Here is an 18,472-nt window from a genome sequence, read left to right on the forward strand (position 1 = left end):
GCAAGAACGCTCACAGTAAAAATCCATCCTCAAAATCATCCTTGCCTGGGCAGCTCATGAGCAGATACATCAGTGTTCCGTCCAGATTTTGAAAATGATTTCTGTGATCGGATAATTAAAGTTGGAGAACGCAGCTTAGAGTATTAGTGAAGTTTAAGCTTCAGGGTCAGAGTTAGGATTTCAGGTTCCTTTTATATGAATCAGTGGATTGCAGTTGCTGCAATGCTTGCCTGTGTACCTTTGCACCGTATTATGGATGCTGGAGAGGTTATCAACAAGGTCCCAGTGGCCCCTGCTTATATCTTGCCGCTTCAGATTGATTCACCCTTATGCTGTCTCAAACATACTGTACCTGGAGGACACTCCTTCCATAACAAATGTTTTGTTGCATTAAATCCCTGAAAATAACTGCGCATGTGCTCAATTGGTATATCATAGTGTAGTATAGTATTGTAGTATAGTATAGTGTAGTATATCATAGTGTAGTATAGTATATAGAGCAGTATAGTATAGTATTGTAGTATAGTATAGTATAGTATAGTATAAAGGGATAGATTAACTAGTGTTTTAGTTTAGAAAAGGCATGCGTCAGATGGTCTAGTGTGTTTTGCCTGCTCCAGCTTTTCAGACTAATGATCCAATCCAATTTGCCCAGACAGTGATGTAAAAGTGAAGCCGTAGTGTTGTGAAGGGAAGCATCTGCTGGGAGCTGTAAATACATGTATTGACCCCCACGTCATGGACATAGATTTTCCTGTATCGTTATTGTGACTGTAGCTGATAGATAGGTACACCAGGTCCTCAGAGGCACACTGTGTATGTGGACCAGTGACACATACTCCTGTTTATAACGAGGTTAGGCATGCTCATCTGGGAAAGGCCTGTGTTGATGTTTAAAAAAACAACAACAACAAAAACACTCAGTCACCACATGATGAAGTCAAGGAAGTGCACCCCTCGATCAATCCTTTAAATCAATCCACAGAGAGCTTAGGTCTTCACCTGTGGCTCACTGCCCAGTGTTAAGACAGGTGCAGTCTGACTAGGGGAAAAATAAAATGTGTACTGACTCATGTGTTGCGAATACTTCTGTAATCGTGGTTGCTCCTTTTTGCAATCCTTTGGAATGTTCAGATTCACATTTATGTAGTCAGGCCAGAGATGATATGCTATACAGTAGGGGTGTAAAGTCTGACTTTGAGTGCTGTTTTGATCATTCTCAGACTTGCAAAATGCCAAAAATGTTTAGCACAACAGAGCTGAAAATCATCCTCCCAATGAACAGCCTGCTAGTGTGAAATCATCATCACATCATCACATCAATCACTTTTTAGCTTGACTGACATTTAGTTCTAAGAATTTCACAGTTTATTCTCCATCCATCCTAGAGTCTAGCACAAACAAATGTAGACAACAAAAATATGTTAGACCACTTGCTGTTATTGTATGAATCAGATAGCAAATATTAATGTAACATTTGTACGGTCTAAAAAAAAATTTTTCTTGCATTTTAGTCCAAGCACATTTAGTCAATTAGCTGCATAAACAATACTGTAGCATTAAAGCTTTCATTTGTGTCCAAGGATTACATTTTATTTCAAGATAAACCATTCAATGTCTATCATGTAATTCTTTCTATAAGATGTAAAATCCCGTCTCATTACTGCCATGCTTTCAGGGTCGGGTTCAGGTAAAGAAAATGCACTCATCAGAAGGGATCATATTTGCTTTGCTAGTCACATGGATCAGCAGTTTAAGGGTTCATCTGAGGCAGCTGTCTTTACAGCAGTGTTTAGTAATGCTCATTAGAAGGATGAAATAGCACGGCTGCACATAGAATGAATACATCATTTTTCTCTTTATGTGCCCTTTAGATTTATGGGGACTATTTCTCTCAGCTTTTCAAATAAAATGTCCATAGAATGCTGAATAATTGTCACATAGCTCAAAATATAATTCCCCTATGTGCCTCACTTATTTTAAAGTCTATCTGTCCTTGACATTTCCGGGGGGGATTATGAGGTAAAAATCCACAATACGACCTTCCAAAAAATAGCTGTCCTTACTAACTTGAGTCATTTCCGCACTAATGCCTATTTGAAATGCTACATTTGGACTGCTAATACATTGTATTGTAAAATGTGAAAACATAGACCACATAGAAGCGGACCTTAAAACTGCCTTCTTTTCATATTTTTTCTCATGAATACTACATAATACAAGAAACTCTCTATGTATGCTTGATCTATTATTCCTGTATGATATATATACACAACTTGCTAAAAGATGTGTAAACCAATTATTAAGCTGAACAATTGAATGTGTGATATTGACATAGCAATCTCTAGGTATGTCATGGTCTATTCTTTCTAACAAGTATCTACCTTCCCATGGGGATACAGAGATTGTGTGATTAACCCTGCCTTTAACCCTAGCGATCTGCCTTTGTTCTAAAAGCCACACGGTTCAAATAAAAAGACGGCACACTGATGGCGATGTCAGCTATATATCACCACAACAATATAGCAGGTTTAAAACGGGCCATCTTAATGCAAATGACCTCAGCTAAACCACACATCTTCCTGCACCATAAAACACCATACACTGCAACTTATTACCTCATTACAGTACAATTATGTGAAGCGCTCAAGTGTCGCCTTCCCTTTTCATCTAAAAATAAATCCCTTTTATGCCTACTGCGGACCAGCTTAATGTATGTTTGCTATAGCTGGCCCATGGCTTCAGTGGACAGATAAAGAAAAGTGAACCTTTTGTGGTCCAGACACCCAAATATTCCCAACTAATCCTTTGAGCACCAGCTATCACTTCATCATGTGCACAAGACAAGAGGGTTTTTGCTAATGGATTCAGCCAACCACTAAAGGGGCTTTGGGAGGCAGCTCATCGGATCACCAATGAGGGATGGATTGGTCTCAGAGAGGGAGAGAGGGGCATAGGGAGGAGAGGGAGATCGGGGGAGAGAGAGACTTAGAGAGGAGAGGGACATAGAGAGGAGAGGGAGAGAGGGAGGAGAGGGAGAGAGGGAGGAGAGGGAGAGCAGTGCTGGCATCCCCGAGGCTCACAGCAGAGGGGCAGTGGCTGAAATCATTGTGTTCTTACCCTCTTCCTGTCTGCCCGGTGCATGTCCAGCTAAGCCCCGGGGCCCCCACGTGTCTGGGCAGGCCACATGCGGCGGCTGCACTGCGCTGGGCGCTCACAGGGGCAGGAGGAGGAGGAGGAGGAGGAGGGCAGCAAGGGATGCTGTGGGGGGGGACTGGAGGATGAGAGACGGAGAAAACAGACACAGGGGAGCTGGAGCTGGCGCTGAGAGGGTCTGGGTCTGCTGTATTACTCTCATCACCTATCACACACCACCCTCTCACCCAAACAGACTGAGCTCTCCGTTACCCCCCCACCACCACCAACCAACCCGCACACACACACACATCCCCTCTCACACACACACACACACACACACACACGAGCCCTGCTGTCCACCTGAATGGGCTTTTCAGCACTAAATGCCTCCTGGGGTGGCGCTGAGGGTCTGCTGACCACTGCGGGCCTGACACTGTAAACGCTACCGTGTTGTTTTGGGGTTTTTTTTGTTCTGCTGCTCCCATTACGCGGACACTGTGTTCCGCTCGCCGCTCACTTGTGCTCAGAGCGGCCCCGTGCTGCCCACACTCCACACACAAGATGGGCTTCTATTTGTGCAAAAGCAGTTTAAGCATATGAGAGAGATAATCCAAGGATGAAAAGAATAAGCTGCAGCCGGAAAAAAACGTGACATTTTATTTATTTATTTATCTATCTATCTCTCTCTCTCTCTCTTCCCTCTTTTTCCTCTAGGTTCCGACTTTCTGTGCAACACACACATAATCCCGGTGAAGAACGAGGAGGGCGTGGTGATGATGATCATCATCAACTTCGACTACGTGCTCTTCGATGGCAGCAGTGACTCTCTGGAGCACTACCCTGTCACACCGCCAGCAAAGGCTGAGAACCGTGAGTTCCACACACACACACACCCCCCCCCCCCAACAACCCCCCAACCCCGGCCCCCCTGTCTTGTTGTCTGGACATTACACAGGTCAAAACTATAATGATAGCACTGCACTGACTGTAAACGCATGACCAGCTCTGTAATAAATGTATGTTCTTAATTGCTGAGATTTTAGCGTGTCTGAGATCCATGTGTTGTAGCCTTTAGGGTGGATTCATATGATTAGAATGCCACATTCTCTATCTGAAATTAATTTCAACATTGCCCTTTCTCAGCATCATTCTCCATGTACGAGCATCTCTGGCCAGCTCCTAAGCACATTGTGGCGCTCAAGTGTCGGCTGTAAGAGCGGCGAGATGTAAGGGTAGCCGCAGTGCAGATGTAAACAGGAAACATATAGCAGTAATGAGATGAGCGGTTACGCTGGGGCTGACACCTTGAGCTGTAATTATGACATAATTAATGCCGCTTATTCTCCAGGCAGCATAGATTAAGCCATTTAGCGTATTAAACTGTCAAACCATAGGCTGCGGAAGAGGACAGCTTATCCTCCAACTACTGTAAAGGTCCTTCCCCAAGCGGCCTCTTCATGGATGAAAACATCTTGGTGCAAAAAAAAAAAAGAAATCAGGCATTCAAAAGGAGGTCCTCCAAGTTTGTGCTCTGGCTAGCCTCTAAAATGGATGACATGCTGGCAGAGGAGAGCGGGGTCATAAGCAGAGCAGGCTAATTGGACGGGAGGCCCTTGGTGGCTATCAGCAGTCCTGAGAAAGCCTGGCCTCCTCCAGCCCCCCCCCCCCCCCCCCCACCCCTCCTACTTAGAGGCCGGCCAATCTCATAATTGTCTGCCGTGCTAATAAAAGATTATCCACGCTCATCTGCATATGCAGCGTGTGCAATTACGGCCGGAGATCCAGATTAATTGACGAGCTGTTGCGTGCTCAGTTTGTCCGGGCATACCTCAAGGCACCTTACTCGACCCTGGGTTGATTTCGGAAATGATACATGGCTCTGTGTGTAACGCACGTTTTCCGTCGCCTTGACACACCAAAAACTGATAGCGCGAGGGAGGGTGAAGCACCTGAACAGGTAGTCGGCGCCCGAGCACAGAGGCCAGGGACGAGCGCGAGGGGAAGGTGACGGCGTTCCGCCTCGAGGGGGGCGGCATGGGAGGGTTCAGTCCGTTAGTTAATGAGAGGCTCGGCTGCCGCTCCTGCTCCACTTTCCCGCTGCTTCGTCATTTCTGGAATTCCGCTCTCGGTGCTCTTTGTTCTCGTGTGCCGGGGGATATTTTTAGCTGTGGGTTTACTGAGCAGTGCCGTGTGAACTGAAGGGGGGTGGGGGTGGGGGACTGGATGACTCGGAGGCTATGAGCTTGGGGGGGGGGCTCCATGTGTGTGTATGTGTGGAGCGGAAAGGGGGCGGGGGGGTCCTCTCCTGGGCCACTGTGGTTCTGTCGGGAGATGTAAATGTCAACAGGGCACCTTTGCGTGTTTTGGAGCGGAGGTGCTAAACCCAGAGTGAGCAGTGAGGGAGGAGCCTGCCGTCTCTCTCTTCAGCAGGAATCCATCCACTGTTAGCAGGGTGATGAAGTGAGTGAGTGTGAGTGTGTGTCAGTGTGAGTGTGCGTTGCATGTGTGTGTGTGTGTAAGAGTAATCCTTGTACCCTGACAAAGATCCTTATTGACCAATGAGAACAGCTTTTTTTTCCTTCCTTCTTTGGGGTTGGGTATTCATATTTTATGGTGCCATGGCAACACGTCGTTGAACAATGGAGTATAACTGTTTGACTCCGAAATCTGTGCTGAGAGCATCGCTCAGTTTGAGCAGGGTACAGGAAGAGCCATTTATCCACATATTTATAGTGCTGCCAGAAAAGCCTACACTATCCACACTTCCAGTCTTTGGGGCAGCTCTTAACCTGAATATTAATATCCCATTAAATTAATATCATAAAACCACTAGAGCATAAAAGGCAGATATTTACCTATCCTTTTCATCTTGCACAGCAATTTATAAGCACAGTCTCCTACTTTGATCTAATATCTGTGTGTGAAATGATAGTTGCTTTGAGAGGGGAAATTGAATGTGCTCAGTCCAGTGACCCGTGCACAATGTAATGGCATAGCAAATTAGCCCAACAGGCTCTCTCCATAGCATTGATCTTGACATAAAGCTCCTTCTTTGTTGTCCTCGGCTGTAAAACATTCTCATCAACACAACAAGCCTAGCTGAGCAGTGCTCCATGCCAGTTAGATCTGAACTTCACTAAAGCAATGAGCAACGCACAACAACAGGCCTGTTCGCCACGGGCTCCTAAGTAGGGCTCGCTTACGAAACGCTCCCGTTCGCACTCCCTCTCGCTCTCGCTCTCTCCCTCTCTCTCTCTCTCTCTCTCTCTCTCTCTCTCTCTGTGTTTTTCGGGTCTTCTCTTCTCCATGAAGAAGAGTTGCACCTCTTCAAAGACAAGCCGGCACCACATTTTGAGTTTCAATAGCTCCGGCGCTGCATTACAGTAGACACATAAATAGCTGAACAAAGAGCTTTTTTTTCTCTCTCTCTCTCTCTCTCTCTCTCTCTCTCCGGAGTGCCAGACGTGATTGAGTGTATGAACAGGCGGGTTGGAGATGGAGCCGTGTGAGGCAGCGGTAGTGATCCCCCTACTCTCCACTCCCCACCCCCCCCAGGGCTGCGTTATTAACTTGTATTCTCCCCCTCTTGCCAGCCAGTGCTAGGCCCTCATCCCACAGCCTTAAAGCACCTTATATTAGTTTTCTAATTAGTGACTTTCTGCTGTTACTAAAGTCAGCCCGCTCCCCTGGGGTCTGGGGAAGAGTTGCTGACTGCTCTAATGAGCACGCCGTATGAAACCCTCGCCACTTCGCCTCCCCGCCGCTTCCCTTTCCAAATCCCTCGTCCGACGCCGAGAAATGCCCGGGCCGGATCTGCTGGCTCAGCGGTGCGAGCGTGCCCCTTGTCCGCGAGTCGTGTCGGGGCACGGTGGCACCATTGTGCGCCCAGGTTGTTGTGACACGAGCGCATGTGACAGCCGGGAGGCAGCTGGCATCGGTCGCCGGCGGAGACGTGTAAAGATGGCGCTGAGAGACGGCCCCGCCTCAGGTTTCCCTCCGCGGTCCGGCATCGCTTTCAGCCCCGGCTTTTGTTTTGTGTTTTTGGCCCGAGTTGGGTTCAGAGGCACCCTCCCGTGGAGCCCAGCGCTCTCGTGTGTCACCGCTGTGCACGCTACTGTACCAACATGATACTGTACCTGATACTAAGCCCAGCCTGGCAGCTGGAGATGCCCCAATGTGTTGATGGGTGTGTTTGTTTGTTTGTTGGTTTGGGTGTGTTTTTTCCACCCCGTTGCTGTTGTGTTTCACAAACTGCTGAGTTGTTCTAGAATTCAAAGCTGTCCCATTAAGATGGTCCTGAGGGTGACTTTGTCAATAGATTTTTTTTTTAAATCTATACCAATTAAATTATTAATGCAATAATCTTCAAAGTGGACCAAATACAAGGGAATGTCAAACACCTTGGGAATTTGAATGTGTGTGTGTGTGTGTGTGTGTGTGTGTGTGTGTGTGTGTGTGTGTGTGTGTGTGTGTGTTTGTTTGTTTGTTTGTTCAGGCCTTGATTAGCAATAACCATGCTGAAAACAGTATCTAATTAAGCACTTATTTCAAGAACGTATAGCTCTGACTGGTGGCCAATTAAGAACCAAAAGGCATCTCCTGACACATTTGTTTTCATGTGTAGTAAACATAGTGGTGTTTCCCATTTCCATCCCAAGTCCCTGTGATACTGAGTGTGCACCTGGGAAACTGTTTAGCATTATTCAAAGGCAGTGGAATAGCCTTTTAAACCCTGCTTAGCTCATGACTTCTCTTGCTCTGCCTCAGCTGGAGACTGTTTTTAGACCAGCTGCTCACCTGCACTGTTCTCCGATGCATGCTACGGGCCAGCGACATTCAAATGAGCGGTGTCTCAACATTTTGGTTGTTGTTTGTTCACCGCCAGATGCAATTTTCTTTTTTTCCGGCTTTGATTCTGCATATTCATCAGCCAGATGAGAGCGGTGTTTGCGGTGGGGAGAAGACGTCACCACCGCCATCCCATTTTTAGAGAAAAACATTTTGCGGTAATGAGTCCTGGGGTAACAACCAGCAAGGGCACTCAGAGTTGAGTGGGTCACAGTGGAGCATTTGCCCCAAATTATTAAATTGTAGAACACAAAAAAAAAGAATAATTTCACAGACAAATTGCCTCACTTTTCACCAAAACAAAGAACATAGAGAACATTTCAGCACTGGTAGCGTTTTTTAGGAACGTTTTAAGTAGGACTTTTATGCCTGCAAGCCACATTGCTAGTAGCCAATAAGCTACTAATGGTAGCTGCATTGCTATTGTACTTACAAGCTTTTGATGCTTTTAAAGAAAAAATGTGTTTTTATTTTCCTAATATGTGGCTGCCTGCATATGCCTAGATAACAGTTGACAGGAAATGCATTTAGGTTTCCATTCAGCTCCATTCACTGGTGCACTCTCATGCCTCCCTGTGCTTTATAGTGGCATGAGGCGGGTAAGGCACACTGCACATAGCTGCCAACATGAGTACGCTTTCTGACACTTCCTGTCACTTGCCCACGCACACACACCAGCACTGAAATGTTGAACTGACAAGCACTGACTGGATAATGTTGGTGCCTATGTGCAGCCAGGGAGCCCTAACCTGCATCAGCCCAATTAAAGCAATACTACAGGGTAATACATAGCTACAACCCTTGACATGGGTTGTCAGCCTGTAGGTGACTCAAGCCAGTAAAACCCCCATTTACATGTATGGTTAACCTGCTGGCTACTGATCTGCTGTCCCAGGGCAGTCTAGTGTGAAGGAGGCTTAAGGCCTAATGACTATTGCCTTCCCACTGATTTGCTGCTAGGAGATGTCTTACCCTAAACCATGTCCCACAAATGGTCTTGCTGCTCCTCTCTCCTCTTGTCACGATAATGCAGTTAAATGCAATCCGTTAATGTGGTACCGTTGCATTAAAATATCAAATTGAAATGTTGGGCGCTTGTTTTCTGCTGGTTGGTAATTAGAAACATCAGTACTGCAATCTGTCCAGCAGACAAAAGAGCTTCTCTCTGATCATTGTTATCCCTCCATCAGGCAAGGGGAGATTTTTCCGCTTCCGCCTGCCAGCCCTCAGCCTCCTGGGCACCAGCAAGCAGTCGCTCCCCCAGGAGGATCCGGACACGGTCATGATCGACTCGCCCAAAGACAGCGAGGACTCGGTGGCCATGAGGGACTTCCGCTCGCCCACCAAGGACAGCTGCAGCCCCGCCAAGGCCAACGACACGCTGGCGCTCATCGGCTCCAGCCTGCCGTCCTCGCCCATCAGCGTGACCAGCCCGGTCAACCACTCGTCCCCCAAGCAGGACGCGTGGGACAGGCGCAGCTCCACGCTGCTCCAGTCCACCACCTGCTTGGCCCAGGTTCCGTCCCGCGACAGCCTGTACAGTCGGAGGCGAGCTTCCTCGGTGCACGACCTCGAGAGCTTCAGCGCCAACACCAAGCGGGTGTTCAGGCACACGGGTGAAGGTACTCACCTGTTCTCCTGTTCTGAATGTCATTGCAAAGTCATAGATAAGATGGCGCTATAAAATGATGTCTCCAGTATAATATTCAATAACCCTAGAATTTGTAAGTCTTGTTCAAACACTTCAAGCATTTTTTTCATCTGGAAGCAGGCTATGAATGTACTCATTATGTTTGCACCCAAATTATACTGAAAGTGGTTAGAGTAGCTCCTACTTTCTGTCACAAGTGCTGAACTCACAACAGTCCAAAAACCGTAAGGCAGTAAACCCATAGTACTCCATTGTACTCAGTAAGGACATGAGACAGAGCCTGCTTTCCCTCAAGAAAGACCTGTCACACGCCGTTTTCCCCCTCTTTGTCCAGCAAGTTCAGATAAAATGCCTCAGATAGAATGGCTCCAAACAGAGCCCTAATCTTCCATCCTCCTCAACAGCACTTATGTTGATTTGAGATGAAAGTGATTCTTCCTCTTTGTCATCACCTAACCCACTCCACACAGATCACTGATTGGCAGCCTGAAAACAGATCTAACAAGCCCTTCTCTAGTGACTTTTTCTCTTCCCCGTAATATGATCCTTGAGTCCTGATTTGTGGTCCAAGGATGAGATTTAAGGAAATGATTCTGATTTGATGTTAAATGTGGATAGTATGACACGCAAATGATCCATTTATGTGGGCTAATAGGTTTTTAAAGAACGATCTTTAAATGTAGATGTAGTATGTCAACAGTAAATCCATAACCTACATCCTTTTTAACCTTTTTTTTGCATTTACATGCCTGTTCTCCTGCTTATCCGTTCATTGACTGGAAGACCTGGAAACAGGTCTTTTCTCACACACAGTCAGACATACACACACACACGCACACACACACACACACACACACACACACACACACACACACACACACACACACACACACACACACACACACACACACACACACACACACGGTCGAGTCACCCTGACCCGCTTGCTTCATGCATTATCTGGGGGATGTCAAGCCAGCGCGGATGCCTGTGTCATGTCACGCGGCGATCCCGTTCTCCTCCTCCGCGCCGTGGCGCTCCTCGGCCCCGCTGTAATGTGCGCTCTGTGGCCGGGGCCTAATGGGCGTCGTTAGCGCGGGATAGCGGCGCTCGGCTCGCGCCCGCGCCCACGTCTGCGCCCGCCGCCCCGCTCCTGATTGCTCGGCGGAGACGCGGCCGCCTCGCCGTGCCCCTGCATGAATCAAGTGTGGTTTGCTGTTAATTGGACGGGAAATCAATGAGACCCCGAACGCAAACATCCCCACCACCCCACCGCCGCCACCTCCACCACCACCACCACCACCACCATCCACTTGCTCCTCATGAGTCAATCTCATCAATGCCATCGCTCAGGCAGGGGCTGTCTTCCATCTTGGTGTATGTTTTTATTGTTGTTTACATCGTTGCCACAGAGTTAGTGTGCTGCGTTAACATCACAAAACAACGACAGAGCCTGCCCGTGGATACTCGGCAAGAACCAATTGAAATGTGAAATATGAGCATCTGCTGCTGCATTCCATAACCCTGGCTGCATACTGTAATAATTGTCTTATTATTATGTCTTTTCAGTGGAAATAAATATAATGAGTTACAGTCACAAATACAGGAGCTGCTTTGAAAACACGCACAATTATAATTATGTGGCCGTAGCAACGTCTCTGTGCAGATGTGTGTCTTTAGGTGTGTGTATATGCACAGCTGTACATGAGTATATTTGCATGTGTCTATACAAGTGTATTCATAGTGCTGTGTGTGTGTGTCACCGTATGTCTTTTGTGTCCGTGTGTGTACATGGGGTTTCTGTGTGGGAGAGTGTTTGGAGGTTTTCTGTGTGTGTGGGAGGGTATATGTGGGTTTTCTGTGTGTGTGGGTGGGTGTATTTGGGTTTTGTTTGTGTATATGTGTGTGTGTGCTGTACGGTATTGGATACCACTGTTGGTCTCTGAGGGTCAGTGGATTGTGTGTGTCTGTGTGTTCCAGGTCCATTCAACCATCTCAAATCCAGCCTGTTGGGCTCCACCTCCGACTCCAACATCAACAAGTACAGCACCATCAACAAGATTCCGCTCATTGCCCTCAATTTCAACGACGCCAATGACAAGAAGGCCCCATCCCCACCGTCCTCAGAGAAAACCATCATTGCCCCCAAAGTCAAAGATCGAACACACAATGTGACAGAGAAAGTGACGCAGGTAAGAGCTGTGTCTACTGTGGTAAATGTGTGAATATAGTGTGTACTGTGTGTCATTTGCTTTCTGTATGCACACTTAATGGTAAAGATTTTTATTGATGCAGTCGATGGCTTCATCTAGACATTAGTACTTTTGGTCAGGAAGAGCTGTCTCCATCAGCTTAACTACAGGAAGCAAGGAGGTTTGCTTGTAGGAATATTTATGGAAATGTATGTAAAACAGATTATATTTAACCAAAAGCCAACAGCAGAATGCTGTTTACAAAGGTCACAGAATCCTAAATCTTCTTCCTCTCGTTGACATAGTGACAAATGTAAACCCTGTTCAAGCCCCAGAATAGATTTGTCTGCGATGAGAGGAAACAATCTTGTTAAAGCTTAGTGTCACATTGATTTGTTTGCATCTATTTGTTGTATATATCCAAAAAAAAACACTGTGTGCTGTTCCGGCCGTGTCCCTGCCCTGGCAGTACCTTTGAAAGTCTCGCTCAAGGTTGCACAGAGTGTGGTCTGGCTCCAAGGGTAAATACACAACTGTGCTCTCCCTAATGTCAGAATCAGTCTCGGCTTGCACTCCAGGGCAGCAGGCCAAGTCTCCTTAATGGCACTCACATCCTCCTTTTTTGTGATGGCTGAAAAGGGAACGAGAAGCCTTTTTTTTGCGTCTGTCTGTGTCTGTGTGTGTGCCTGTCCGTGATGGTCCCTGCTCAATGGATGGAAGCCTTCACCACAAAGTGCAGAGACAGCTATTGTTGCAGCTCCATTTTGTGCGACGGCTCGCGCTCTGGCCTGTCACATTTGAGGGATTTTCAAATTACCTGCGCCGCCCGTGTGGATGGATGAAAGCGCGATCTCCAATTTATCAGCGCCACTGCAGAGCAATGTGCTGAGGTGACACTAAACAAGCCCCCCCGCTGCCTCCCTAATTTCTAATGAACTATTTATCAGAGAAAAGTGCAGTCATTTGCTGACTGTCACAGCTCATTATACAGACGGCGGCGCTCACCGTTGTGAGGCTTGAGTTACAGCGTTCAGCACCTGGATTAGGCCTTAATTAACGACAAAGTCACAACCTTCTGCCCGCGCTCTCGGACACGGGCCGATCAGATTTTCCATTTGGGTTTCTCGTCTAGCATCTTAAGGCACTTAGCAAACACGGCTGCGTCATTCGGCAGGAACGGGACGACGCGGAGCACAGTCGCATATCGGAGTGTTTGGAAATCAAATATGAAAGGTCGGGGGGGTGGGGGGTGGGGGGGGGATTTGCCGTCACCAACCCAGCCACTGAAAACATACAGTTTAATGAGTCATTTGTCAGAGCACTGGATGCTGTGTTTGTCTTACGCCGCCATGATGACCCTAACAGCAGGGGCCACGTTGGACGTGAGCACTGAGTACGGCGCTCGGTCTCCTCTCTGTGAGATGAAAGCTGAGAGGCGCGGTGCTCTCCGAGAGAAAGCTTAGCAGCGCCGCTCCTCAGATTTGCAGAATCATATCCGCAGCCGTGCCCTTGGGCTGGAATGCCTTACCTGGATTGCTCTAGCAATAACCAGGCAGAGAGATGAATGACACTGTGGTTGCCTTGGATAGGGGAGGCAAAGGCGGATAATGTTTCTGCCTCTGAGAGTAGTTGTGTCAGTGTCAATGATGCCTTCAAGGAAATAAAAATGCTCGGCGTTTATAGTGGTGCCACAGAGAACACTAGAGCCACAAAGGAATAACCGAAACCGCTTTATAGAAAAGTACAGAGACATCAGCCTGGAAGTAATTAAAAAATGACAACTCTGTTCAGATAAGAAGCAGCCTTAGTCTCTGAAGCTGTGCTATAGTTGTATTTGACATTAGAAATGAGAGAGGAAGCAGTTTGAAATAAAGAAAATAGAGACATATTATGTTGTGTGCAATGTTATTACTTCACACTGAAAACTACAGCTAAACTCAGCTTTATTAGTATTTTATGTGGAATTGGTGATTAGATCTTGAAGATAAGAAGAGTCTCAGTAAAGCTTATTAACCACACTTAGAAAACAAAGGTTTTACTTACAGGACTTAAATATTTGACAATATTAAAACTGAAACTGATCTTTTCTGCCTACTTCCTCATGGCACTAACTCCGTCATCGTCTGTGCTCTTGTAGGTCTTGTCTTTAGGTGCTGACGTGCTGCCCGAGTACAAACTCCAGACGTCTCGCATCGACAAGTTCACCATCCTGCACTACAGCCCGTTCAAGGCGGTGTGGGACTGGCTCATCCTGCTGCTGGTCATCTACACGGCCATCTTCACGCCCTACTCGGCCGCCTTCCTGCTCAACGACCGCGAGGAGCAGAAGCGGCGCGAGTGCGGCTACTCGTGCAGCCCGCTCAACGTGGTGGACCTGATGGTGGACATCATGTTCATCATCGACATCCTCATCAACTTCCGCACCACCTACGTCAACCTGAACGAGGAGGTGGTCAGCCACCCGGCCAAGATCGCCATCCACTACTTCAAGGGCTGGTTCCTCATCGACATGGTGGCCGCCATCCCCTTCGACCTGCTCATATTTGGGTCGGGATCCGACGAGGTAAGCCTCCGTACTGCCCTCTCAGTCTGCAGCACGCTGTGTTCTCCTCCCCATCTCTAAATGGGGTCCTGGGAGTTCAGTTCCTATTCACTTGTAGCCTCTTAAAACCTGAATGTTTCATGTCTCAGATCTGAGGGGATTATTGTATTAGATGCAATGCTGGATTTCTTTTTTTTTTTTTCTGAATGGTGGCCGTTTCTAAAATCCATTTATGTGGATTAATGGCTTACCAAATGGCGATCAATGGTGCATTTAAATGAGGGGGGGAGCGAGGGAAGAAAAAAGAGAGAGAGGGAGATTGTGTGACTGTTTACACAGCTTACATGCTCCTGCTCGTGGGCTACTGGCCAGGAAGGCTTGTTTATTCCTGTGAGAATATCCCATCAATGGGTCATCCTGGCATTTTGGCACATGGGGCTCCACGTGACTGGATTGAGTAATGGGGGGCTCCAGATGTGCACAGTCAGTGGAAGCTTTGGCCTCGGATGGTGATGTAATTATGATCTGTCTTGGACACAAAGCAAGGCTTCAGTAAATAAAGAGGACTGGCACCATAGCTGGCTCTTCAGTTGAATGAAATTTGTAAATTTCTCAACAGGGATGTTCTGTATCTTACAGTATATATTTGCCTCAGAGAATATCTTTGTTTTGTTGGAAAATTCGGTATTTCACCATCTTGCATTTTCAGTTGCATTTTCATTGCCGTTTTCTTTTTTTTTTTTTTTTTTTTTTTTTTTTCAAGCATCTCATCCAGATATCAGTCATATGAAGAGCTGTCTCCCGGAGAAAACAGCCCTCCGTCATTTGCCCAGAGGGATTGTGCTACCTGAAACACTAATTAGACGGTCATGAACATCTTTCTTATGCTGCTCTCTAAAGGCTAACGCTTGCCTGCAGTGCCGGGGCCATCCGTTAGACAGCTACTCCGGAGATGTGTCATTTGTGTGTGTGTGGAGGGGTGGGGGTGGGGGACTGTGGCCACTCCACTCCGAACGCTCTGACAAACAGCTCTGTCAGAGACCAGCCTCGGCGGCGAGCAGTTTAAAGGGTAATTGGTGGCCATTTGGATCGCCCTGCTTTTCTTGAGCAAGACGCCGCGGAGGAGCCGGGCGCTATTTATCCCAGGACCTATTTATCCCCAAAACGCGCCTCTTTCAAAGCGCAGCTGGTGTGCGAGACAACAATGATCCGGGGTACTTTATATGGCCGTACCCAAAGCCTCAAGGTGGAGGGCTCCACCCTGGCCCCCCCTCCGAGGCTTTCTCTCGTGCCTCTCTGTTAGCCGGCTCTAAGGCGCTGGAAACAGAGCTCGTCCTTTCCCATTGTGTGGCACAGCTTTAATTTAATAACACCAGGCAAGCTGTCTCCAAATTTCATAGTGAGGGCTTCTGATTGAATGAGGGAAAATGAATAGCACAATATGGTGACAGGGAAGCAACACTGATTTCGCGCGCTGTTTCACAGGGCTAGCCATTTATGAATGACATCGCAGCACAGTTTTCGAGGGACTTTTCCAACTGACCTCGGCTGAATGGACCGAGCGCAAGGCTGACTTGGTTGAGTTATTCGTTCGTTACAGGCTTTTTCTCCTCCTCCTGCGGTTGACCAGATGGACTGTGGCCCTGCTGTGGTCAGTCATCTGTATTTTTAGAGGGACAGCAAATGAGCAGCGGACAGATGGTGGATTCAGGAGGCCGTTCCCGTGTTTCATTTACAGGAGTCACATGTGGGGCTTTAGCCCACCTCCGCACTGCACCGAGAGCAGTCCTACTGTACCTCAGCAGCTTATGGAAACCTTTTAATGAAAATGCCTTCTCTCTCTGTGTGTGTGTGTGTGTGTGTGTGCGTGTGTGTGTGTGTGCGCGCGCGGCATGCTTTATAGAATTGCTTCAATCTCTCTTTTTATTCCAAAGAACATGCCTTGCTTTCATCCGCCTATTGCTTTTAAAGAGCAACTTAAAGTGATGACTTTCAAGCAAAAGGCTGTCCATGAATCCCAAATCTCCATCTCAGTTTCAATTATTGATGATGCGGGGACATCTTCATCCCAAGCATCGCATCATCTAAATGAAGCTCTGCCGTGGCTGTCGAGGACACGGCTCGTGTTATTGTTTGTGACATTCTCAATGGAGCGCAATATATGTCTATTGTGTCTACTGCGAGCAGAGGTAGATTAATATGACAGTGGCCCATAAAGACCGCGCTGGACACTAAAAGCACGGGAGTAATTCAGAAAAACGTTTGCGGGCGCATCTTGTTGACCTCAATCCACATGAGCAGAGATCCCTTTTTATGCATGGCGTGAGATGGTGGCCTGCCCAGTACGTAGCGTGCACACGATAATGAATGGGAGTCTACTTATCTCTACCAACCTTGCTGAATGAATATGAACAGACAGTATCTCAGTTAGTACAGCTCTGTGCACTAGCATCTCTTTGGTGTATGCTTATGTCTGTTGATGTACTTTTCAAGACCAATGTAGTATACCCCAGATCTTCTCCTTTACTTTTCATATGCCTATATAAACTGAGCTACTATCATTCAGTAAGACTTCAGTTGTGTAAAGCACATGTATAAATGGCTTCGTAGTTCCCTGCTAAATCCTAATCATTGCCAGCAATACTACAGTACAGTGAGGCATCCTTGCTACCCTTTTTCTCTCTCTTGCACACACACATGCACACCATAACATCGCTCCACTGAGGCATATCGCTGTCAGCTGTGTCCATGAAGACATCTCCCAAAAATATCCCTGCGCTCTTCTCTAACCTCAATTTCGGATGTCGCGTTTTAATTGTTAACTAAAGCAGCAAACTCCCGATAGAGGACGAGGGTGTAAGTGTTGCCGGCGAGATGCCGATGAGCTAGAACAAACAGCATATTCCCCAGCCTCGCCCGTGCTTCCCCCAGTGGATCTTGGCAGATGAGAGGTGTCCTCCGCCTGACTGTGTGTTAATTTGGCCCTGGAACAGCGTGCCAGCATCGCGTGCCAAAATGAGGACATTTGAATATGAAAAGCACACAAAAAAAGCCGTCTGAATACATATGAAGCATCCAGGCACATCTTATTCAACTCCCGCATCGACTTTATCTCCTCCGTTTGTAAACTAGAGGTAATTAAGGGACGACTTTGAGAGGGGGAAAAAAACATTGAATCAATACAAGAGTTAAGTAAGTGTTGAGTTTTAAAAGACCTTTGAATTAGGGAGCGCATTTCCCTTCCCCCTTACGAGACTAGCCTGTTTTTTTTTCGAGACGAAACGTCCTTCAGCTAATCTGGCGTCTGTTCTCTCTTCGCCGCTCGTTTTGCAGACCACCACGCTGATCGGCCTGCTGAAGACGGCGCGGCTGCTGCGTCTGGTGCGCGTGGCCCGCAAGCTGGACCGCTACTCTGAGTACGGCGCCGCCGTGCTCATGCTGCTCATGTGCATCTTCGCGCTCATCGCCCACTGGCTGGCCTGCATCTGGTACGCCATCGGCAACGTGGAGAAGCCCTACCTGGAGCACAAGATCGGCTGGCTGGACAACCTGGGCGTGTCCATCGGCAAGCGCTACAACCACAGCGACCCGGCGTCGGGGCCGTCCGTCAAGGACAAGTACGTGACGGCGCTCTACTTCACCTTCAGCAGCCTGACCAGCGTGGGCTTCGGCAACGTCTCGCCCAACACCAACTCCGAGAAGATCTTCTCCATCTGCGTCATGCTCATCGGATGTGAGTGGCACACGACTAAACACAAATACAGATCTGTGTGTGTGTGTGTGTGTGTGTTTTGTCTTTGTATGTTTGTTTGTTTGTTTGTGTGTGTGTGTGTGTGTGTGTGTGTGTGCGCGTGTGTGTGTGCAGTTTGCAGTAAATATGTATACAAAAACACCTATCTGTTGAATCTTGTATAGTGTCCTCACACATTCTTGCCATATAGAATATGTGCATACAGTACAGGTGTGTGTGGGTGTGCATGCACGTGTGACTCTATGCTGCAACTGATGTGCTTATACCAGGCTCAACAGGATTACTGGTCTGTGAGATTATTGCACAAGCTTGCTTCACCCTCTAAATATACATTCTTAAATTACTCACAC

At 47.4% G+C, this 18,472-nt stretch overlaps 1 protein-coding gene across 1 annotated transcript in view; it reads left to right on the forward strand.

Annotated features, from left to right (window-relative positions):
• The window catches only part of LOC134077982 (potassium voltage-gated channel subfamily H member 7-like), a 54,560-nt gene that overhangs the window by 25,548 nt on the left and 10,540 nt on the right, over window positions 1–18,472 (forward strand). Inside the window, exons 4-8 of the mRNA XM_062533613.1 lie at window positions 3,853–4,012; window positions 9,187–9,602; window positions 11,585–11,829; window positions 13,967–14,392; window positions 17,705–18,104. Of these exons, the coding sequence (XP_062389597.1) occupies window positions 3,853–4,012; window positions 9,187–9,602; window positions 11,585–11,829; window positions 13,967–14,392; window positions 17,705–18,104 (1,647 nt within the window). The remainder of the gene's footprint in view (window positions 1–3,852; window positions 4,013–9,186; window positions 9,603–11,584; window positions 11,830–13,966; window positions 14,393–17,704; window positions 18,105–18,472) is intronic.

Source organism: Sardina pilchardus, chromosome 4 (assembly GCF_963854185.1).
Source record: "Sardina pilchardus chromosome 4, fSarPil1.1, whole genome shotgun sequence".
Taxonomy (NCBI): domain Eukaryota; kingdom Metazoa; phylum Chordata; class Actinopteri; order Clupeiformes; family Clupeidae; genus Sardina; species Sardina pilchardus.